This window comes from Hirundo rustica, chromosome 3 (genome assembly GCF_015227805.2).
Source record: "Hirundo rustica isolate bHirRus1 chromosome 3, bHirRus1.pri.v3, whole genome shotgun sequence".
NCBI classification, from domain to species: Eukaryota; Metazoa; Chordata; class Aves; order Passeriformes; family Hirundinidae; genus Hirundo; species Hirundo rustica.
The window spans coordinates 27,231,832-27,253,350 of record NC_053452.1 but is presented as its reverse complement, the minus strand read 5'-3'; the positions used below and the strand labels follow the sequence as shown (position 1 = coordinate 27,253,350).

Genomic DNA, 21,519 nt, shown 5'->3' with positions numbered 1-21,519 from the left:
TTTTAGCTTGGTTTAAGTAGCTTGTTTGTTTGTTGTGGGTTTTTTGTTGTGTTTTTTTTTGTTTTTTGGTTTTTTTTGGTTTTTTTTTTGACATAACATAATGAAAGCAAAGATAAATTCCAAAAGTAAAAGTGGTTTGGAAACTATTAATACTGGTACTTTCATCGTTATGACTAATTGTATTACCTGTGGCTGTTGGTCAGGATTTGATGTGGTGGCATACTGCAGCATTCAGAAAGTTAAAGAGCAGCTATCCTGTGAGCCAGTTCTTTCTTCAACAGATTACAGTCAAGCTCTTCACAATACAGCTGATTTCTAATGTAAAGCAGAACTTGGTTCCCTAAATGCTCTACTAAGTTTTACTGAGCCTATTTTTGGTTACACTCGTTGGTGTAAGCAAGGCTCCTGTCACAGGAAAAAGATTCATGTTCAGAAAACAAGTATGGACACTGTCCCATAATAAATGGGAAGAGCTGGTATCACAGTACAATCAGTGCAAAGGATTTTCTTCCCTTCTCTAGTTGTTAAATACTTGTGGATTAAAAACAAAGTGACTCAAGCCAAATCCATGATTTCTGAAGACCATTCAGGTGAAATATTTAATTGATTTGTTTTCCTGAAAAATACAGTCTGAACAACTCATAAGTTTATTGCAACAAGCTGCCAATGCTGCACTCTATAAAACTGCTACAGAAAAAGGTTTTCAACAAAGTACACTGTACGGTCTCCAAAATCTTCATTTTGTAAAATGGCCGTAGTTTATTTATTCAGAAAGGGCCTGCAGTTACTGAGGAGAACTTGGACGACTTCTGCGTTTTCAGAAGCCTCTAGCAACCTAACCCAAGTAAGTAATGGTCTGGCAGAGGGTTTGGCTATGTCCCTGCTGCTCTCAAAGAATGAATCTTGATTTCTTTCATTCTTAGCAGAGTTAAAAACCTTAAATATAATAACAGTAAGTGTCTGAGGGTGAATGTGCCAAGAAAAGGTTTTGTTCTTCACAATGGCTGGCACTAGGAACAAAGTTAAGAGGCAGGGGTTTTCAGTGGCTTAGCATTACTGAGCTAACTCACAGTAAAAGCATAATAGCTGACATGGACTTGGCTGTATAACGTGTTGAAGTAGAACTGGAAATGCAAGGAAAAATATGATCTAAAAAATAAAATGAATGCAGAATCATTTCAAATGTTTTCTTTTTTAAAATCTGCACTAATACCAATTTTAAACTGAATTTGAATTAATTTTTTGTTTTTATTTCATTGTCCAACTTTATCCAGTGGCCTCAGGGGAAGAGTTCACCAGTCTTTCACTTTTTGACTGTTTTGTTACAGGATTTAAATGAAATACAGTTTGTGCTGCATACAAACTGAAGATAATTAGTTAATATCCAAAGTCTTTTACTCTGAAGGACATATTACCAAAATTTACAGAAGCAGTGTAAGGGTCTCACTTGAAATGCCATGTTTTCTCAGCTGCCTACGTGGGCCTGTGAATTTGAATTGGAATCTCATCCTGAACATACCACCAGCACCTGCTATTTTCAGCTCTCCTCCCCAGTACACCCCCCTAAGCGTTTTGCATATTCATTTAAAGAAAATAATCTCATTGAACAAGCTGTGCAAGAGGTACCAATTATTACGAATTGTCACACTACACGTTTACTAGCTAAAAGCAAGGTAAGATTTTTCAGTCTTTTTCCCATTCCTTTTATTCTTTCCTTCCTCCCCACCCATTTAAAGAAAGTGCATTTGGCAGGGAACAGAGATTAAAAAATGTAAAGAGCAGTTGGTGCTATAGTTACTAAACAGTGGGTGTTTTCTTCAGTGCTATAGAGAAGAACAAGAAAGAGTCGTGATTTTTTTTTTTTTTTCCATTAACCCGGGTATTCCAGAGGAGATAACAGCACACGATGAGTCAAGAATCTTAGTATAAGTGGGAATTTCTAGTTGATGTATTGGTTTTGTACTCCCCATGATAAATGAAAAAGGTGCCAGCTGTTGAAAAGAACACCTCACAACCAGCTGCACAGTGCAGACCAATGAAGGAAAGTTTTAACAGCCTGAGTTTAAAAATTTGGAGTTGTTAATAAAGAGTTTGTACTGTGGTAAGTGGTAAACTCTATTGTTAATAACATATTTTCTTGGTGTTAAAGGGAGAAGGAAGACTTTGGTGCTTTGGTAGTTTAAAAACTCCTCAGGTGTTGCACTTAAATGAATTTATACTCTGCATCCATAAGCCCACACAGCAGAGGTTCAGTCTCAGGCTTTATTTTTCAAGAGTGCTTTGTACACTCTAAGTGAAAAAAAATTACTGTAATCAAAAGAACACATTTTAAAATAAATAATTGAAGTTTTCATTGCCATGTGTCATTGAGATTTCTGCAATGTCCCTTATTCTAAAACTACTCCTTTTTTTCTAGGATGAAACTTTGGTGCCAATTACAGTTTTTCATAATAAGAATTCTAAAGAACTACACAGGAGACCACTTCTAGTTCATGTATATGGAGCTTATGGCATAGATTTGAACATGAGCTTTAAAGAAGAGAAGCTGATGTTAATTGAAGAGGGTTGGATATTAGCATATTGCCATGTTAGGTAAGTCAAATATAAAACAGAAATAAGGTTTTATTTTGTAGGATACACAGATATTTGTTCATGTACAACTGAAGATGTACCAAAATAATTTTTTTCATGTACCTATGCCTAATTATTCATATAGTTTTGGATTTTTTATTTAAGTAGTTTCTAAATTTACCTCAGGAAAAAAAAAAAAACCAAAAACAAAAACACAAGGGCACACTATATTTTAGGTTTCTTAAATCTACATGATGGCTGTATGTAACTTCTAATCTTTTCAGGTCTCATTACTTCTTACCTCATCTTTGCTCAAGAAAAATTTCATGCTCAAAGTGCCATGACATGTTATCTCCCTCTCCTCCTGAGAACATTGTGTGCCAATGCTCAGTCTGTGTCTTCTGAAAGCCATTTACATTCCACAGCAACAACTAGGCATTTAACCTGCAACCCTTGATCTTTTATTGACTAAACCTCCTGTCTCCAGTTTAGTTGCAGATCTACCAGTTTTATAAAACTGGCTTTTTCTCAGTAGCTAAGGAAGATAACAAAAGAACCACTTTAGGGAGGGGAAGGAAGGGGAGGGATGAGTAATTGTTGGAAATACCAGTCCCAAAACAAATTCAGCAGATATATTCAATCTGCTGTACTCAGTGGCAAGTATTGTGCTGTCCTTCCTCAGGCCCCACGGAGTATCTTAAGATGCAGGTCAGTCCTACATGAAGATGGATTCATCATCCAAAGATGGCCAGCTAATCAAATAATCCATTTTAAACTTGAAACCAGAAGAGGAAGCTTCAGGTGGCTTAGAAGCAAAATTGTGGTTGCATAGCAAGAAGTATAAATTATTTTTATAATTCTGTATTACAAAATGTAACATTTCAAGCAGCATATGAAATTCACAAATTAGGGGGGAGAAAAAAAAAAAACCAAACCAAACTTTCTAACAGTCTCAGAATTTAAGCTAAGCAGAAGACAAATCCTGAGAGTCTGGTGTGGAGCTTAGAAATACTATTCCACTGTTTTTAATTAGTAATAGTGTCACTAATGGAAGTATTGGAAATGCGTTCAATATTTTCATAGTTTCCTGTATAAAAAGATAATATTACCTGATTTTATATTGCCTGCAATGAAAATTTCCTAAAGTGTTGTTTTTCCTGTGGGTTCTGGGACACAGAGTGCCCTTCTACAGTTAGTATTTTCACCAGTCATCACAGATGGATTTATTTTGCCTTCGTGTTGTCTGATTTAGCCATAAAGAGGGGCAAAGCAAAAATAGAGAAGAGTTAATTGGGAAAGCAAACTATGATGTGCAACTGTGTGGCTGCTGCTGTTCTTTCCTTATCTGAAGCTATGCCATGTAATGTTTTCTGAAGAGACTCCAACTTGAATTGCATTAAATTTCAGGGGTGGAGGAGAGCAGGGCCTTAGCTGGCACAGAGATGGATGTCAGCATAATAAACTCAATGGTCTCCATGACCTCAGGGCTTGCATCGCGCTGCTGCACCAACTGGGATTTTCTCAGCCCAACCACACAGCGCTGGCAGCCGCCAGTGCTGGGGGAGTTCTTGCAGGAGCCCTGTGCAACACTGACCCAGCACTGATCAGAGCCCTGGTCTTACAGGTGAGCTGCTGCAGACCTTTTACAGATTGTAATGTTAAACTGGATTATCTGTGCTATTGTACCACTTTCAGAACTGGAAACATTCCAGTTCAAAGCTCAGTCCCCTCATTTGTTTGAGAACACCTTGACTCAGATATTCAAGGTCCTCCGTCTTATTTGCCAATTTTTTTTTTTTTTTATGGCTTCTAAGGCTCCTTTCGTAGATGTTCTAAATACAATGATGAAAACTCATCTCCCACTGACAACTGAGGAACAAGAAGAATGGGGAAATCCATTAGAAGATGAAAAATGTATGAAGTATATCAAAAGCTATTGCCCATACCAGAATATTAAGCCACAGGTAAAACTATGCTTTCTGTGCAGAATACCACAGGCAAGAAGTGTAGTGGTTTGTAAGAAAACCAAAGGCAGATCACTGAAATTTAAAAAAACCCCCTCCAATATAAATTATTTCAGTAATAATCTTAGCAATAGTTGGAGTCACCAGTGACTACTGAAATTAACCCAATGCCTTCTCCTAAACGATATAGATTTCTAAACTTGCTTTTGTTTTAGGACTTTCAGGAAGTAATAGATTGCTCTATTGTAAATCTGAAGACGCAAAATGCCTTCTTTTGTGGGGGAGTTTTGACATTCTACTGTGTTTTGCTGGCTTTTTTGCAGACACGGGAGGGAGAAGGTATTTTACATTGATTTAATATCTTTCTAGAGGTATTAAACACTGAAAGGGAAGAGGACCTATAGCTTTGACTCTGTCATTTCAAGGCAAATTTCTCTTTATTAAACAATGTGTTAACTGTGTTGCTTCATTAAGTAAAAGTCTTATTTAAAAACTAACTTCTGTGCAGAAAGATTGCAAAAATAAACCTCAACTATTGTTCTAAGGTAAAACTATTCCATGATAATTACTCCTTTTTAACCTTTTTTAAATTTTTTTGTTTGTTTGTTTATGTTTTTGATTTTTGGGGGTGTTTTTTTGCAATCATCAGCAAGCAGACAGGTATCAGACCTTTACCAGTGGGGAGAGGATGTTTTTATGACCTTTTGCTAGTAGATTATGCCCTACTATGAAGGCATTTTTCAGACCAAGATACTTTTTGCGATTAGAGTGATAAAACTCTTAGAAAATACTAAGTAATTATGTAGTAGATGAGTGTTTAAATAAACCCTAACAAGTTGTGTAGTAAGAGAAAAATGTGTTACTCTGTGGGGAAGACCAGCTCTCAAGTGTTTAACTGGTTTTGGTTTTTTACCTCAGTGCTATCCCTCAGTTTTTATCACGGCGTATGAAAATGATGAACGGATACCACTAACAGGAATTTTACAGTATGTTCAGAAACTCAGGAAGGCTGCACTAGATCATGCCAGCAGAACAAGTAAGAAAGGTAAGGATAAGAATATCACAGATAAATGGAGTTAACCAGAATCTTAATAGGCATGTAATTAAAGACGACAGAGATTGACTTCTCCTCAAATGAATTCAAACACAATCCCATATCACCAGCTCCACAGCAGACTCAGGACACTCTCTTGAGATGCAAAAACAAAGACTGGGAGCCTGTGAGTGGAGTTCACTCTTTCCTAGGCCTCCACATAGGGCAATTGTTGGACAGTGCAAGGTGAGCCCACGCTGTCAGTCCAGCTGCTGACAGAGCCAGGCTGCAGTTCTCAGCAGCTCTTGGAGAAAAAGCTTATTTTTGCTGCTATACAAAAACCTACTTTTCTCACTTTGCTAAAGCTGCAGGTCTTTATTCCACTCTAGAGTGACAACAGGCCCAAGGCACAGGTGCTTTTATACCTGAAACTTAACCCTAGCTTTGGGAGTTCCCAGCAAAAGGTACATTCAAGCCTGACTATTTGCTTGTACCATCCAATCTGGGGAGAGGCTTTTACCATCATTACCGAAAGAGACCTTGAATAACCTTTTCTACATTTCATGATGCCCTGTCTCTGAGCAGCGCAACTGCAGTGGCTGAGAAATTGCAGCAGGTGCTGTGGTTGCTGTTGTGCTCTTTGTGCAGGAAAAAAAGAGCATGTCTTTCCAAAAAAGACTCAGAACACACTAAGTAGATTAATATTTTCTAAATATGCAGTTATTATATATACAAGTAATCCATTCAGAAAGCCTCTCTACAATTCTCTTTTTCTTAAGGAATAATAGAAATTCTGTCAGGACAAGAAGGCAGAAATAGCTATCCTTAAACAATTCACTTACCCAGTTAATTTTTTCCTTGTTCATTCAATGTAAAGGGATCACCAGCTTCATTGTTGCAGGAAATTGGACTCCTAATATCATCCTGGATGTCCAGGCAAGTGGCAGTCATTGTGATTCATCCTGGGAGCACTCACTGAATGAGGTATGGTCCCTTCATTGCACAGCTCCATAACATGTTCAGGGATGTGTCCCCTCAAGGGATACTTCAGCCTCAGAAGTTGGGCTGGCATTGAATGTAAGTTAAAACTATAAAGAAAATCTGCTAGAGCAACTGCTGATTTTACATATATATAATTAAATTATATATAAAATGTAAAACCCCAGCAATCTTCATATATAATTATAATTTTTTTAATACATATATATATACATACTTGTACGGATATAAAAGAGACAGTAACAGAGCTAGATTATTGAAATAGCCTTAAAATAGTGTTCAATTCCCACTGTAATGTGCTAAGAGCTTTGAATGAAAGGTTCCAAGTTGTGCAAAACATCTTTCCAGCAGGAAAAGTCTTGCTCTGTAGAGTATTAAGTGCTTAAAACCGTCACACTGTTTACTCCCATCTTCCCCATGTGTAAAACATACATGATGGGTTGGATCTTTACATTTTAAAATGCATGATCTGTGCTATCAAAGCTATTACAATTAGCTTTCAAGATTTTGCACTTTATACAAGCATGCTTGTTAAAAGCAAAATACTGCCAAGACCAGACATATTTTTATTGATGTCTCAGACTGTGACAGTTGGATACAAATTTTATGAATCTTAATTTCAACAAATCCTAGAAAATGTTATTTTGGTGGTGGTGGCAGTTATTCCCAAGATGAATTCTTTCAGGAAAAGCTACATGCTGTCTTAGAGCAAGGTATTTCTTAGCATTAGTATAGGAAAGAAAGATGACTAGAATAGCTGCACAAAAGCCTGCAAGTTTATAGTGCAAAGAACTTTGTAATAAAATATTTTCATTGTTTTAGGTTGCAAGACAGCTTGCTTTTCTGAACAGAGAACTTGAGGAAGTGTGCCACCCCCAACATCACAGCAAATCCTGCAATAACTCCTAAATACACTGACCACCCAAAAAACTTGGGGTCAGATTTGGATTTGTATGGAAAGCAAACACCTTCTCCAGAGGATCTCTCCTCTCGGATCCCTGCTTGATGGGCACAAGCACACAAAGCTGGGTGTATTCACAAAAATACAGACTGAGAACTGGACTCCTGCTCTGCCAGGCTGTGCAGAAGCAGCTGCCAGCAGAAATGAGTTTGTCCAGCAGCTCTGTTCACGTGAGCCAGCAGAGCAGTGCTCCATGAGCAGAGCTGGAGCACAACAGTGGGCACGTGGAGCCTCAGAGGAGAGCCACAGACACTTGGCACAGGCAGCCTTCCTGTCCAAGGCCACATCTTACACAAGGCAGTAGAACTCCTCTGAAGCATCTGACATTGAAATCTCACTGCTTCCAGAACTAATTCCCACATGCAGGTGATGGTGATTACTGCCCTCTCTCACTACACAGCAGCTGTGGTGGACTGACCATGTAGTGGGATCGACCAAACTGCAAAGAAAGCACTCTTAAGAATGGGAATTTTAGCAGAACTCTGATCTGAATACATTAAAAAATCTTGCATTTACCTTACATGGCACGGTGATCTTAGGAAGGAGGTGTCAAAGTTCCTCACGAGGACAAGATCAGTGTGTCAGGAGATGTCAGAAGATGCCAGCATATCTCCAGAGAATAAAACAAAAATAATATCTCCACTAAAGCAGCCCAATTCAGCTTAGCTGCCCTCTGAGCAAGGCACAAACCTGCTGTGCATTGCTTGTTGAAAGAGATGTGTGGTGCACACCCAGGGCCACATCAACCACTGCAGGTGCAGCAAATGCAAATCGGAGCACGTGTACAAGTGTGACATTTGGTAAGGTTGGTTCAGCTGCTTCCTCTGAACTAAAGTCCTCAGTTTTAGGGCAGAAAAAGAAATAAGAGAATGCAAATGTATTCTAACTCAGCAGTGAGGGGGAGAATCCAGTGGAAATGCAGTTGTGAGTGTCGAGTTCAATATTAGCTATATTTTGTTCTTCTTACTAACTTTGAGGATAATCAGAGTTAGATTTGAGAGAAGAGGTAAAACATCACAACAATATACACTAGTCTTGCTTGTGTTCACCTCTTTTAGCAAATATAGGGCCACCCCTTTGGAATAAGTTGTGCAAATCTGCAGACTCCTAAAAAGTTCCAGTAAAATTCCAGAGACTTGGGATTCCACAGGAGCACCCAACAACCTCCAGGGTCAGCACCCAGAAGGCAACTGTTCCCTCTCCTCCCAAAAATACATGCTTAAACAGGACAGGTTTTTAGAACACATTTACTTTTCTTCTCCACAGACCCTAAGGGGGAGTTTATACCATTCTTTTTCCTTTTCATCACAAATACAGATACAAGACAATTATGTATCTGATTTTTCAGGACATTTATTTTGTTCGCAAATAAAGTTTTAAAAGCCAAAGACAACTGTGTATTTTTAGCATTTCCATGAAACTAATTTCTTCTAAATTAACATGAAAGCATAGGTATTCTACTCCTCTGCTTAACAGTTCGTGTAGAGCAAATTGAGGGCCTTGGAATAACAAGCTTTTTCTGCCACAAAACACTTGCCTTGAAAAGCTTCCATAGTATGAACAGGCTTTGCTGTTTTATATTCCAGGACCAGGCCTTCTCCCATCTCAGTTTTAATTAGTTTGGTGTTGACCACTTTACCAGTATTGCCAAAATGAGTACTGAGCCTTATTACAGCTTCAGCAGGAAGGCTGGGAACTATGGCCTTCAGGTCTAGTGTCGACTCCTGGCCGAAGTTGAGCACCATCACGAAGACTGTGTCTAACCCATCCAGCTCCCTCACGTACACAAGCACGTTAGTGTCACTCCAGATGAGGCACATCCACCCTCGATTCATGGGGAGCTCACTGTTCCGCAACGAAGTCAGCGCTCTGTACAAACTCAGGGTTGAGTTGGACCACGTGCTCTGGATCTGCAACAGTCAGCACCAGCAGGGTCAGTTCTTGGCACAGCAGGGAGCAAATCCAGCTCCCTGCTCACACCCACTCAGGCTGCTGAGAACGTGCCTATCAGAACGCCACGCTGACAATTATCCCTCTTCAAATCTGTCTGCAAATTTCACTGAAAAACTGCTTTTTTTCGTGCATTTCCTTGGCACACGTGGAGTGGCAGACAGAGTTTATTAAGCTTAACAGCTCCCCGGCACTAACACGATTGCTTCCTCCCACAGCTTCCTTTCAGTACTGTTGATTCAGGAGAAAGCCACGGCCATTCCAAGCTTGACACTGATTCTATTTCATTGAGTCTACTGCAGTCACAGGGTTTATTTCACATTTTATATTTCTGCTATCTTAGATTTTTTTTTTTTCCTGCCCTCAATTTTGGTCAGTGCTGTAGGTCAGCAAAATCTGCTTGATTCACCGCTCTGCTTACGTTAGAGTTGTTCTGTGTCAAGTTCTTGTAACAAAGCCAGTGCTTTCTATAGCAATAGAAATGGGGAAAAAGAGACCAGTTTCCAATTTAATATCGCAAGGATTAAAAGGATGTTAAAGAGCCAAATTGCCCCATCAGCATCATAATTGTAGTTGCTCTGCTTAAATGAATGTAGATGAAGTAGGCTCCTTGTTGTGCCTACTTACTAATTAGAAAGGATTTCCGTTTCTGATAAAACCTGTGAGGATTCAGTGCGTTGCTTTTTGGCTTTTTTCCCTTGAGTTTGTTCCTGCTGCCAATGCTCACTACTGAAAGGAAGCCAGAGTAAAACAGATACATTAAAAGGTTTTGAGACAATTAGTTTGTCACACATGTAGATACCTACTTCCACATTTACACTTTGGTAGTTGGAGTTAACAGGTAACCAGCTGCTGTTGCCTTCAGTAAAACCAGCGTTAACTTTTCCATCCCACTGCATGGGGGATTTCTCTGGGAGGGTCACCTAGAAAATAAAGTGGTGATTACCATAATAAAAATTATTCTTTCAATAGCATGTTCTCACATCTCCCAAATGATCCCCCTTTCAGTATTGCTTTCTTTGGTTTATGTTTAAATTTAATTAGGATGTAATTGTGGTCCAAATCTAAGGAGAAAATGAGAACAAGACAATTCCTGAAATGGAGGGGGTGGGAGCATCTCAGATACAGCACTGCTGGGTAAATGGTGGAATTCCCAAATGACTCTCACTAGAGTTGTCATCTTTTGCAACAGATGGTTGGATAAAAGTTTACTGATGACAGTCAGGATATTCTGATAAATATCTAGACATGCAGAGAGTGAATATGTGAGGTAATGAGTCCTTAGAAGAGATGTCATTAAACTAACAGTAAACAACAAGTAACTGCTGTTCAGTGTCTGTTCTTTTGTAAGTATTGCACTTCTCACCCCAGAACTCTTCAAGCTTGCATTTGCAAGGGGTACAATTTTGACAGGAGTGTTAGTGTTAGAAAGGTAAAATTATTATTTCCAAGTGCAAAACTATTGAAAACCGGCTTTTAGCTGATTAAAAAGTGTCGATATAAAAAAAGTCTGAAGTTCTCATTTTGAAGAATTCAGAAAAATTCTGAAAAAGCTTCCTTATTGTTACTGAAGAGCTGCCAAAAGATCTGACACTTAAATTTAATGATATAAGAGGGCATAAAATATTTTGCACATACTCGGAGTGTTTGTTTTCCATGAAAACTGTTTTTCATATAAAGGACACTTTTCAATACAATCTGTCAGAGCAGCAGCCTAACAAAAGAAATTGTCACTTTCCTTTGTGACATTATAAATAATGGGTTTCTCCTTTTTAGCATATTCTGAAAAGCAGGGGAAAAAAATCCTAAGTTTTCAACACTGGTAACACTGCCTCTCATCTTTACCTCTTTCAGTGTCTCCTGAAGTGTTTGAAATGCTGGGGTTAAAGCCTCTGTCATCCTGAGCAAATACTCTCCATCTTCCTAAGACACCCATTAATCAGGGAACCTTCCTCTCCAGACTGAGTGAAGGGTGGGTTTGCATTTGTTCCAAAGCCCTGAGCCACAGGGTAGCCACTAAAAGAGTGAACCCTCAGGAGCTCAGGGTGAGCCACTTTTCTTAAGAGAATCACTCTGTCAGCAGTAATCAGCAGCAGCAAGAAAATGCAGGGGATACTTTGACCTAGGGGTTTTTCAGAGGAAATGAGATTTCCTTTTTAATCAGAGAATCACTTCCTCACATCTGAATCAGACAAATCTGGAGATGATCCTGTGCTTCGAGTAACATTTTCCCTTTGATACAAAGCTAGCCAGGGCCATTTCTAACGTCGCCAGAGGCTGCCTCACTCCCTAACAGAGGCTTTTCACAGGGAAAGCAGCATCTGCCATAGGACCATGTTCTCATGGTGCTCAAATATGGTCAGGAGGGGCAGAGGTGAGCTGTTCCTTTTTGGGACAGACCATGCATGATGACCAAAAGCCGCTTCTGCTTGCCACCAGGCAGCCTCCTCTTCGTGCAGAGATCCCTTTTTCTGAGCTTGAGCACACTCACGACAGCCGTGGCTTGGACAGAATCAGAACCATGATTTCCTTTAAATAACAGCCAGGAAATAATGGACTCTGACATAACGATGAGGGGACTTCCATGGGAGGAGGAGACAGCTCAACTCCTCTTCCCTCACATGTCTGCAGCATACCTCTCCTAACCCCGGGCCAGGCCCAGCGCTGGCATTTGCTGTCCTTTCTGCTGCAGCGACACCGCTGGAAACCAAGCAAGACTGATGCGGAGAAAGACAGAAATCAGCATCCAGAACTGAAGGCTACCAGTTCAGACACACGGCAAGGCCTTGGTTCTGCCTTCTGGCCTGGCCATTTCCACTTGCTGTACAGACACTTGCCATGAGGAACACAGAAAACTATTTAAGCAGTGAGAAAGACAGAGGTTGGTTAATAAAACAAAAGTTCTTGTGCTTTTGAATCTTCTGTTACTTGGAACTCAACAACGACAGGACCAGAGTTTACATGCTCTTCACTTACGTTTTCCGTTGCAATGTTCTCCATGCCTATTTCTTCTCCATAGTAAGTTACAGGAGTGCCAGGGAGGGTTAAAAGCAGCATGTTCATGGCATTGATGTACTCCTTCCCGATCCGAGTTGAAATCCGAGCAGCGTTAGGGCTTCCTACCTGAAGAAAACATCATTTTGTTAAACACATATTATAAAATTTAATGAATATGTGAAACTGATTAACTAATTTAATAAGGTAGTAAATGTTTTGGGTGGGTTTTTTTTTTTTTCTTTCCCTTCCAGGGCTGTGAGGTCCATTATCTTTATCTTGATGCCATTACAAACTTCTGCGCCAAAAAATTCAGTACACAGAAGTCCTGCCAGCAGCACGAGGCAGAAGTGAAGAAGAGATGACAAATAACAACTCTCCCTGCTTAGTGTTCTCTGCTATTTTCTCTGCTCTGTGAGGACTGCTCTTCTTGCTTTGAAAATATCCTTTGCACATTTCAAACATGCTTCCTAGGAAAAGGAGGAGCAATGTTTTAAGTTAACTGCCCTCCACTGCCTGCTCTGCTCTGGCCTCAGGCATGTTCCAGAATCCATTGCAGTGAGTCAGCATATGGTCAAAGATAATTATCCCAATTCCATTCTCACTCGTGGTTTAGCCACTGGAGACACTGAGGGAGAGGCATGATCGTAAATTCCCTTCTGTCATCCTTGCATGGGGAGTGGAACTGTTCTTGAAGGGCAGGAGAGCCAGACAGTGCCAAGGACTCCAACTACAGCAGCTGAGAGTTTTCACAAGGATGGCGACCGTAGCTCAGCCACAGCCCCAGGCTGCTAACGATCCCACTGAAATCAGTGTGTGTGTGTGTGTGTGGAGGGGGCTTCTGTCACCTACAGGAACAAGCCCCTCCTATGAAAGTTGGTCTGGAATCCTTACTGCCCAGTTTGGCCATTTTCCTGCAGGCATGTTTTTCATCCACAAGTCGACAGCTTCAAAAACACTGTTGCCTGATAGTTTTTCCATGTTAATTAGATTGAAATTGAAGGGAAAGTCTGCTTCTTGGATAAAAGTTGTTCCATAATACATCATTGTTGCTTCAATGTCCTCCTTTTCATCATCATCAGAACCCATAAATCTACAAAGAAGTACACAAACAGCTTTTATGGCTCATTTTTGGTTACACAGAACAGAATAAAGCTAGAAACGGTTGGACACAAAATATTATGTTCACTTCCCCCTCCCCATCAAAAAAAAAAAAAAAAAAAAAGAGTAATACAGAGAAACAACATTTTGTAAGACAGACAAGGAATCAAGGAGAAATACTTGTTGGAAACTGCTGGAGAAAAATCCACAAGAGGCTAACGTATCTGACTGAAGTTTTATCTTTTTGAATCCACATCCACATGCTCCATTTCAGCAATTTCCATGCCTTCTTTCCCAGAAGAGGACCTGGGGGTCCCCCAAGCTGGCCATGAGCCATCCATGTGCCCTCACAGGTGGCTCACAGCATCCTGGGCTGCATTAGGAGAAATGCTGCCAGAAGCAGGGAGGTAATCCCTCCCCTTTAGTCTGTCACTAGGGCCAGTCGGGACAGAAACATCTCTCCCAGGAGGAAGGGCTGCAAGGTGGGGCTGTGGAGCCTGGGGAAAGGAAGCCCCAGGGGGATTTCATCCATGTATTGAAGGGAGGGTGCAAAGGTGACAGAGCCAGGCTCTTTTCAGTGGTGCCCAGTGCCAGAGGCAATGGGCACAAACTGAAATACAGGAAAGGTGTTTTCCTATGAACATCAGGAAACTCCCACCAGTCAGGGTGACTGAACCCTGGCACTGGTTCTCCAGGGAGGCTGTAGTCTCGATTACTGGAAATGTGCAAAAATCATCTGGACAAGTTCCTGGGCAATTGGTTCCAGGTGGCCCGAAAAAGCAGGGGGTTTGGACCAGAGAAGTTCAGGAGGTCCCTTCCAAAATCAACCATTCTGTGATTTTAACACACTCTGTGTGTGTCTCACTTGAACCACACTGTTAAAACTAAAGAATAAATCAGGCTGTGGTTGATAAATTAGTGTCTCTGTGATTAGAATTTCCTTTTCTGCTTAGCTTTATAGAGGCCCTAGACGGAGCAGAGCTAACAGGGCCGATTCCTCTCTGCGTACTCTGGGGAAGACACAGCACAGCCTATGCACTGCTGTCTGCACTGGAGGATTTGCATTTCTGTGGCATATTATGCTATTAAAGAACCACTTTATTGCTAGCAAGAGGGAGATGAATATTAGAAGAAGCTGGTCAGCTGTGCTGGTTACCTGTATCTGCCAGGCTCCCTGCTGAACTCATCCATGGTGTGACGGAAGCTGCGGATGATGTCATGCAAACCAACCTGCGTGGTGGTGTAGTCGTGGTACAGCTGGGAATAGGCTGTGATGGTCGCCTTAAAGTGGGGTACAGTACTTCACATTAGTTCACCAGTGGTTTAGGTTTCACAGTTCTCCAAATTCTTCTCATTCTTTCCTGAGACATTGCACCAGTTCATGAATTTTTGCTGAAATTAATTCAGCATAATAACACTTAACAGCACAGAGCTGAACTGCACTTGAGGGATATGCTGGAGTAGCAGAGGACTGATAATTTGATAATTTTGGATCCCATCCTTCAGCCAGGAAAGCCCCCCACAGCACTGACCAACAGAGCCCATCTGGAGCAGCGAGCACAGCAGGTGCTGTGGCCTCAGACCAGGCTGGAAAGATGGACAGTGCCTTGATAGAGTAACACAACACCAGCACCACCACCTTGGAGCTGGCCAGCTGTCTGTGATCCCCAGCTCCATAGGAGAACAGTGTCTTAGCGCTGGCACTACCTGGGCACATCACCAACTTCACTCTCGGAGCAAAAGCAGGTAACATAAACAACAGTGAATGTGTCTGGTCGCCTCTCATGCTGACACGTGGTTTTTGGTTATGCTCCAGTTCTTACTGGGGCTTCTTTGTGGTGAGTGCTGTTTGTGCAGAGTGCCCAGGACCCACCCACCTTCCAAGACTGACCGGATTTTCCTACAGCCACAGTTAAGACCCAAAAGAGCCAAACCAGGCATTCTTGTCTCTGTAGGAAATGCAGGAAAGAAGGCAAAGGCAGAACATATACATTACTTCATTCTGAGACTTGTTCACTGGAGGCTCATCTCGGAGATGTGTTGCTTCTAAGAGAAATTTAACAGTGCCGAAACTAAATCCATCAACTCCTTTGCCGAGCCAAAATTTTATAATATCCTAGATAAAAGCAAAAATTGAAAACTCCGAGTGAGCCCACCCCATTTAAAATAGTATACTCTTAAAAAGAAAACTAAACTTGTAAGGAGGTGTTAATACATAACAATTCAGTTTTTGATTTGTACTTCAAGTTTTTCTAGAAGCTAAAGTAACTCATGTTGATCTAAGGTCAAATTAATAGCTAAATATGGTGTGTCTTACTACTTCATTCATACAAAAAAAGAAAAAGACTGGTCTCTAACTTCTGCCATAATTCAGGAGACCAAAGCCAGGGCATGACTCACTAAAAGAGATTTCTAATCCACCCATCAACACAATTGGGCTTATGCTAAGTGATGTTGATGAATGCTCCTCATGGCTGCACACAATTAAAACACATTGATTCAAATATGCAAGAATACGTTGTTCTGCACAAACCTTGTGCCACCAATTTTCTTTTACACAATAGAGCTCTTAAAACATTTGTTCTCTCTTATTTGACTGATTTTTTTTTTTTTTTCAGACTTAATTGTTGATTTGCAGGAACATGAGAAGTTATTATCCAACAATTACAAATGCTATTGATTTGAAATTTCATTATCAAATTCCAATATCAGCCACTTTTAGTAAAACTGTACCCGACTTCACTAACCATATTACTACAGTATTAATTGCCCTAGTTTTAACAAAAAAACCTCCAAAGTTCAGTTGCTCTTAGTGGTTTCTGCAAATGTCCTTTTAGTTGTGATACTTGTCTTCAGCTGAGGAAAAAGGTCTTTTTTTATATTTTTTTAGAAGATGTCTATTGACTTGCCTTTTTAAAACATATGAGGTACACTTGTCTCAACAGGCTGCAGTAGAGTTAGTTCATACTCAAGCTGTACAGATTTTTGTTTGGCAAATAAAGACTGCCTCACTGAGCTGCACTTTCTCGTTGCACCATTCTGAAAGCAGCAGCTCCCATTACGTTGTGTGTCCAACACTGAATCTACCTAAAAGTGTTCATGCCTGCACTGCAAACATCGGGCACTGTGGCTCTCATTAGCACCCATCTACACCTATGTACACATGAAAGCCATAACGTGACTTTGGCTGTCCTTGGGTGCCCTTGTGCTGCTGAGCCAAAGACTTGAGCTTCTCTGCAAAAGTCCTTTTGCTTCCTGCTCAGTCCTCCCAGCCTTCTGGAACAGGATTTTGAATTAAAACACTAGACAAAAATTATTCTTTAACATGATGTTCATGTAACATTTACCAAAGGTTGGTGTTACCAGGACAAACTTCCCAGCTTTCAGTCTATTATAGGAAATGCAGCATCTCTTTGCTACTGGAGTTTCAATAATCCAGCTACCATTTTTAAAAAGTAATTAGCCAGGATCATTAAAAAGCATGTGCAGGGCTATGGGGGGTAAAAAAAAAGGTGCAATTGGCAAGACGTGGCATTAAGGGAAGTATCAAGACACGGAGAGGTTCCTGGCAGAGTTCTTCAAGGACCAGTCTGAAAAGCAGTGTCATTGCATGCTTGAGTTAAAAGGTAAGACCAGGAGTGTTTTGTTCCTTCAAGCTCATGCAGTGCCCAGTGGTGAGGGGAGAGGTCCCACAGAGAACAGTAAACCAGTGCCAAAGAAATGCACCACAACCCAACAGCACAAAGCAGCAAACGCTTAAGGAATCAATTAAACACACGAAGCAGCCGTGCTATCTGCTGAGGGCTAACTTATACAGAAAGGGGAAAAAAGAAGCAGCAGTTGTCAGGCTCCCCATATCCAGGCCTACATCCCCATATTTTAATGAATTCCACACTGTCTGCTAGGAAACAGGGCAGACAGGAATGAGATGCCCTCTGAGCAGCACCATCACCACCACTCTCACTGGGAAAACACTCATTTTCCCCCTGGAAAGTCACCAGACACGCAGACAGACCGAAACTCACTATCTCCCCGTTATCCACAAGCCCAGGCATTCCTTGTAATTCAAACCAGCATTGCCTCTGCTTTCAAACATCTCTCTGCCAAACAAGGTGCCATCCCTCCATCTGACCGGCCAATTAACAGAGATAAAAACTTCCCTGCACTTGAGAAATCAGCTCTGCACAGGCTTCAGCGCAAGAGCTGCTTCTGCTGTGGGCTCAGCAGCAGCGGTTTCACGCTTACACGGATTTCTTGTTGCACGGCAGGGTTGCGAAAATTTAGGTCTGGCTGCTCCTTCCCAAACTGATGGAAGTAACATTGGCTTCTCACGTCGTCAAACTGCCAGCTGGAGCCCCCGAAGACACTCACCTGCCCAGCCAAGGGAGAGAGACGATCACAACTACTAACTCAACAAACATTTCCTGCTTTGCTACGTTAAATTGTGGGGAATTTAAAAAAAAAAAAAAAAAAAAAAAAAAAAAAAGGCACAAAATGCCTTATCAGTGGACTACATTTTGAACAGATTTTGGTACTGATAATTTTCATTTCTTTTTGCCACCAATTGCTCTCCCTTTAGTTGTGCTTTGCCACATGTGTTTCTTGTTCAGTGTTGTGGATTTTGAAGATTTTTTAATTAAGTTAACTTTCATTGGGAATTAATCTGGAATAGAGGGGAAAACATGGGTGGGAATATTTTGGAATTGCTTCTCCTAAAACTTATTAAAAATAGCCTTAGTTAACTTAGAGCCTTCTGCAATTTAGTATTATCCCCTTGAAAGGCCAACAACAGTCAGCAGGTTAAAAATGTTAAAGTTTATCACTACCTCTGATGGTGAAAGAGTCCGAAAGCTAAGATGGTTCTTAAGACTCTTAAGTTGAAAGAGAAATTATACAAATTGGTACAAAGTATTAAATCCACCTTCAGTTTTTAGAATATACAAGTTCCTAATCATGCACCCACCAGTTCAAATCTAAAATAAATCTATTTGAAACAGGCAACACACTTTGTGGCCTGATCACTTTCCAGAAAAAAAGGAAAAAGAAGCCAAGATCGCATTGTTTTGTTTCCTTCCCCACATCTATGATTCCAGAGGACCTGACACACAGTTTCTAGAGCAGAATACCCATACACAGAAGGGGGCATGAGCGAACAACTTGTGCACCTAGTGCACAACCTTTTTTGTGTGTGTGTGTGTGTGTTTCTGTTTGTTTCATGAATGAAGATCTAACACTGAGGTGAAGAAACAGAAGTAATTTTTAAAATTCCACTTGAAGTAAGAACTTCTCCAGTGACCCCCCCGACCTGGTTTAAATCTTAATCTGCACTAACTCATGTAGTAACATCAGTTTATACCTTTCACCAGTCATTTATAACCCCGTGTACACTGGGACAATCATGTTTCAGCTGCTTTTGCTCTGTGGCATCCAGCTGGGGGTGGATGTGCTGTGTCCCTTCCCGTGTTTACCCAGTTGTTGGGAGGGATGACTGAGCCAGCCTGTGTGCAGTTCTGCCAGATGTAGTAGTCCGTGTACTTCCCAGTCCGATTGCGGCTCAGCTGAAACCACCGGTGTTTGTCGCTTGTGTGGTTTGGTATTAAATCCATTATCACCTTTAGCCCTTAAAAATAAAACCAAAAAACATTTAAAAAAATCACCCCCCACCCCCCCTCCACTGCTGTCTTTTAAGACAATGTTCATATTTTTTCTAAATGCAGTATCAGAGATATTTGGGCTTCTTCCATGCCTGAGGTCTGGTAGAGGGCAAAAAAAAAATACCCACAAAAAGTGCCAGGCTATCAAAACAGTTAGACCTGATTGGCGTTTGCAAGTAGCTGGAACACATCTCGGGAGGGAAAGAAGGGTGAGGAAAAAAAAATCAGAACAGATTTCTGCTGTTATGAACCACTTTCACTGACTTCATCATCTGTCTTGCACCTCCCAGGTGAGAAAGGCGCTTCACCAGTCTAGCATCAGTGAATACACATTCTTCATCACCCTTCCTAAAGATCAGACATTTTATTGAAACCTCAAATACTTTCACACTGGCAAACCACTTTTCTGTTCAGCTCAACAGCTGTAAGAAACACCTGAGCAAACATTTGGTCTGAGGCATAAACGCACCAAAGCAAGGAAGCAAGGGCAGGAAGGAAGTGTGTGTTCCCTCCTGTTCAGTCAGACAGAACTGCACCTCACCTTGATCCCAGCCTTGCAATGCCCCTAAGACAGGCTTCAGGGAGCCTGTGGATGGGTGCCAGTCCGCCACCCACAAGCATCCTCCTTGCAGAGGACATGCAGCTGCCCTGTGTGGCTGCTGTAGCTCCCTGTGCCCTTTTCAGCACTGCCCCAGAGCCAAAGGGCAGAAACAGCAATCATGGAGCTCACATTCCTTGCACCCTTTGGTGGCATTTCCATCTGCTCCTGCTCAATGCCACCATGGGGGGACTGCCAGGTGCACAAAGTGAAGTCTCTGGAAGGTCTATCTTTTTAATAGAGCTACTTTGCTTGGAGGTGCAGCTTACCTTTGTCATGTATGGCTGCAATCAGATTCTCAAAATCTCTCATGGATCCAAAAATGGGATCAATGTCATAGAAGTCTTCAGCTCCATATCCAAGGTCTTTTAAAGGGGACTTAAAGAAAGAGGTGATCCAGACGGTTTTGATATTCAGATATGTAATATGGTCCAGTTTTTCTTGGATACCTATTTAAAAAGAAAAGGACATCATCTGTTCAGGAAAAAATACTTTTGTTCATATACAGGTCTCTTTATCTTCCTGACATTTTACTGTGGTATGCAACTACAGAAACAGTTTCTGCCCTTCACTTGTCATTTCTGTACAGTGTGGCTATCACTTCTTGTTTAGAAATGCATTGTCCATTGTGGTGTTGAGCCTTCCCTTTCTGCAGGGCAGTCTCAGCTCAGCAACTGATAAGTGGCATTGCTTCCTTCCTACCAGGTGCCCCATTTCCACTCATTCTTAGGAGGTGATAACACCCAGACCATGAAGAAAACAAGAAGAAACATATCTTTCTCCTCTCTGTCAGCTTTAGTTTTCCTTAGGAAGAGCAGCCACTAAACATGACTGGGTGCTCAGCACCACTCATCCTCCTGGCTGACCTCAGCTTTGTGGAGGTATCTGACTCTGGTTAGCAGCTGTGCTGCTGCTTGCTCTCAGCACCATCCCTCAACCTCCCTTCTAATTCCATGCTTAGACTTAAGCAAGCAGCTCCTGGATTTATTCACATCAATGTGAGCTGCTGTAAACGCCTGACAACTTTTCTTCCTTCTCTCCATTAAGGTAGCTTTGTCTATCGCACTGTTCTTTTCTACTGGTTTTGGTTTTTATACACACTCATGCACACACAACTGTTACACAGCAAGAATGAAAACTGACCCACCTTTCAGATCCCCGTTCCCATCCATGTTGCTGTCCTTGAAGGAACGAGGATAGATCTGATAAATAGGACTAGCCTGCCACCAGTCAAGGCACTTTGGAGAGAGAGCAATGATGGCGATCGTAGCGCACACGAGCGCAATGGAACCAGCAATTATGAGCCAGAAGAGGATCTCCCTGGTGATTCTGTAGCGGGCTTGGCTGGAGAACTGCAGCAAGACTTCCTTTGGCATCCCAGCATAAGGCTTCAACACTGTCTCCTCCACGGCCATCGGGTCCACATCAACACTGCACTTATCTGGCATTTCTTCTTGCCTACCGGTGTCCGTCTCCTTGTCCTCAAAAGCCTCATTTTGAACAAATCCATTGTTCTCCATACCTCCCTTCTCACTCAGCTCCATAGGTAAGCTCCTAGCTTCCACCTCAACGGTTTTACTGGACAGGTCTTGTCCTGGAGACTCTGGCCACAGCACCTTTGTTCAGTGAAATGAGAAGTAGTGCAATTAGCTGTTCTGGGTATTCTGGGTTGATAATCAATCCTGACCAACTGG

General features: G+C 41.4%; 2 protein-coding genes across 13 annotated transcripts in view; one reads left to right on the top strand and one right to left on the bottom strand.

Annotated features, from left to right (window-relative positions):
• Positions 1–9,246, top strand: part of PREPL (prolyl endopeptidase like) — a 19,645-nt gene extending 10,399 nt beyond the window's left edge. For 7 of the 11 annotated variants that reach the window (XM_040058782.2, XM_040058786.2, XM_040058785.2 and 4 more), the window contains 7 exons: positions 1,470–1,673; positions 2,417–2,592; positions 3,979–4,195; positions 4,386–4,535; positions 5,454–5,580; positions 6,446–6,552; positions 7,390–9,246. In XM_040058782.2, the coding sequence (XP_039914716.1) occupies positions 1,470–1,673; positions 2,417–2,592; positions 3,979–4,195; positions 4,386–4,535; positions 5,454–5,580; positions 6,446–6,552; positions 7,390–7,476 (1,068 nt within the window). In that variant the 3' untranslated portion in view covers positions 7,477–9,246. Of the gene's footprint in view, positions 1–1,469; positions 1,674–2,416; positions 2,593–3,978; positions 4,196–4,385; positions 4,536–4,750; positions 4,875–5,453; positions 5,581–6,445; positions 6,553–7,389 lie in introns of those variants that run through there. The other 4 variants (XM_040058788.2, XM_040058789.2, XR_005699944.2 and 1 more) reach the window with 3 other exon arrangements.
• Positions 8,867–21,519, bottom strand: SLC3A1 (solute carrier family 3 member 1). 2 transcript variants are annotated; one of them, XM_040058791.2, is made up of 10 exons: positions 20,973–21,519; positions 20,095–20,274; positions 19,042–19,193; positions 17,819–17,944; positions 15,570–15,689; positions 14,730–14,854; positions 13,367–13,565; positions 12,455–12,601; positions 10,285–10,401; positions 8,867–9,438 (listed from the first exon to the last, which is right to left on the bottom strand). In XM_040058791.2, the coding sequence occupies exons 1-10, from the start codon at positions 21,367–21,369 to the stop codon at positions 8,998–9,000; spliced, it is 2,004 nt and encodes a 667-aa protein (XP_039914725.1). In that variant the 5' UTR covers positions 21,370–21,519; the 3' UTR covers positions 8,867–8,997. The 2 variants fall into 2 exon arrangements, with proteins under 2 accessions (XP_039914725.1, XP_039914726.1); XM_040058792.1 differs by lacking the exons at positions 13,367–13,565; positions 14,730–14,854.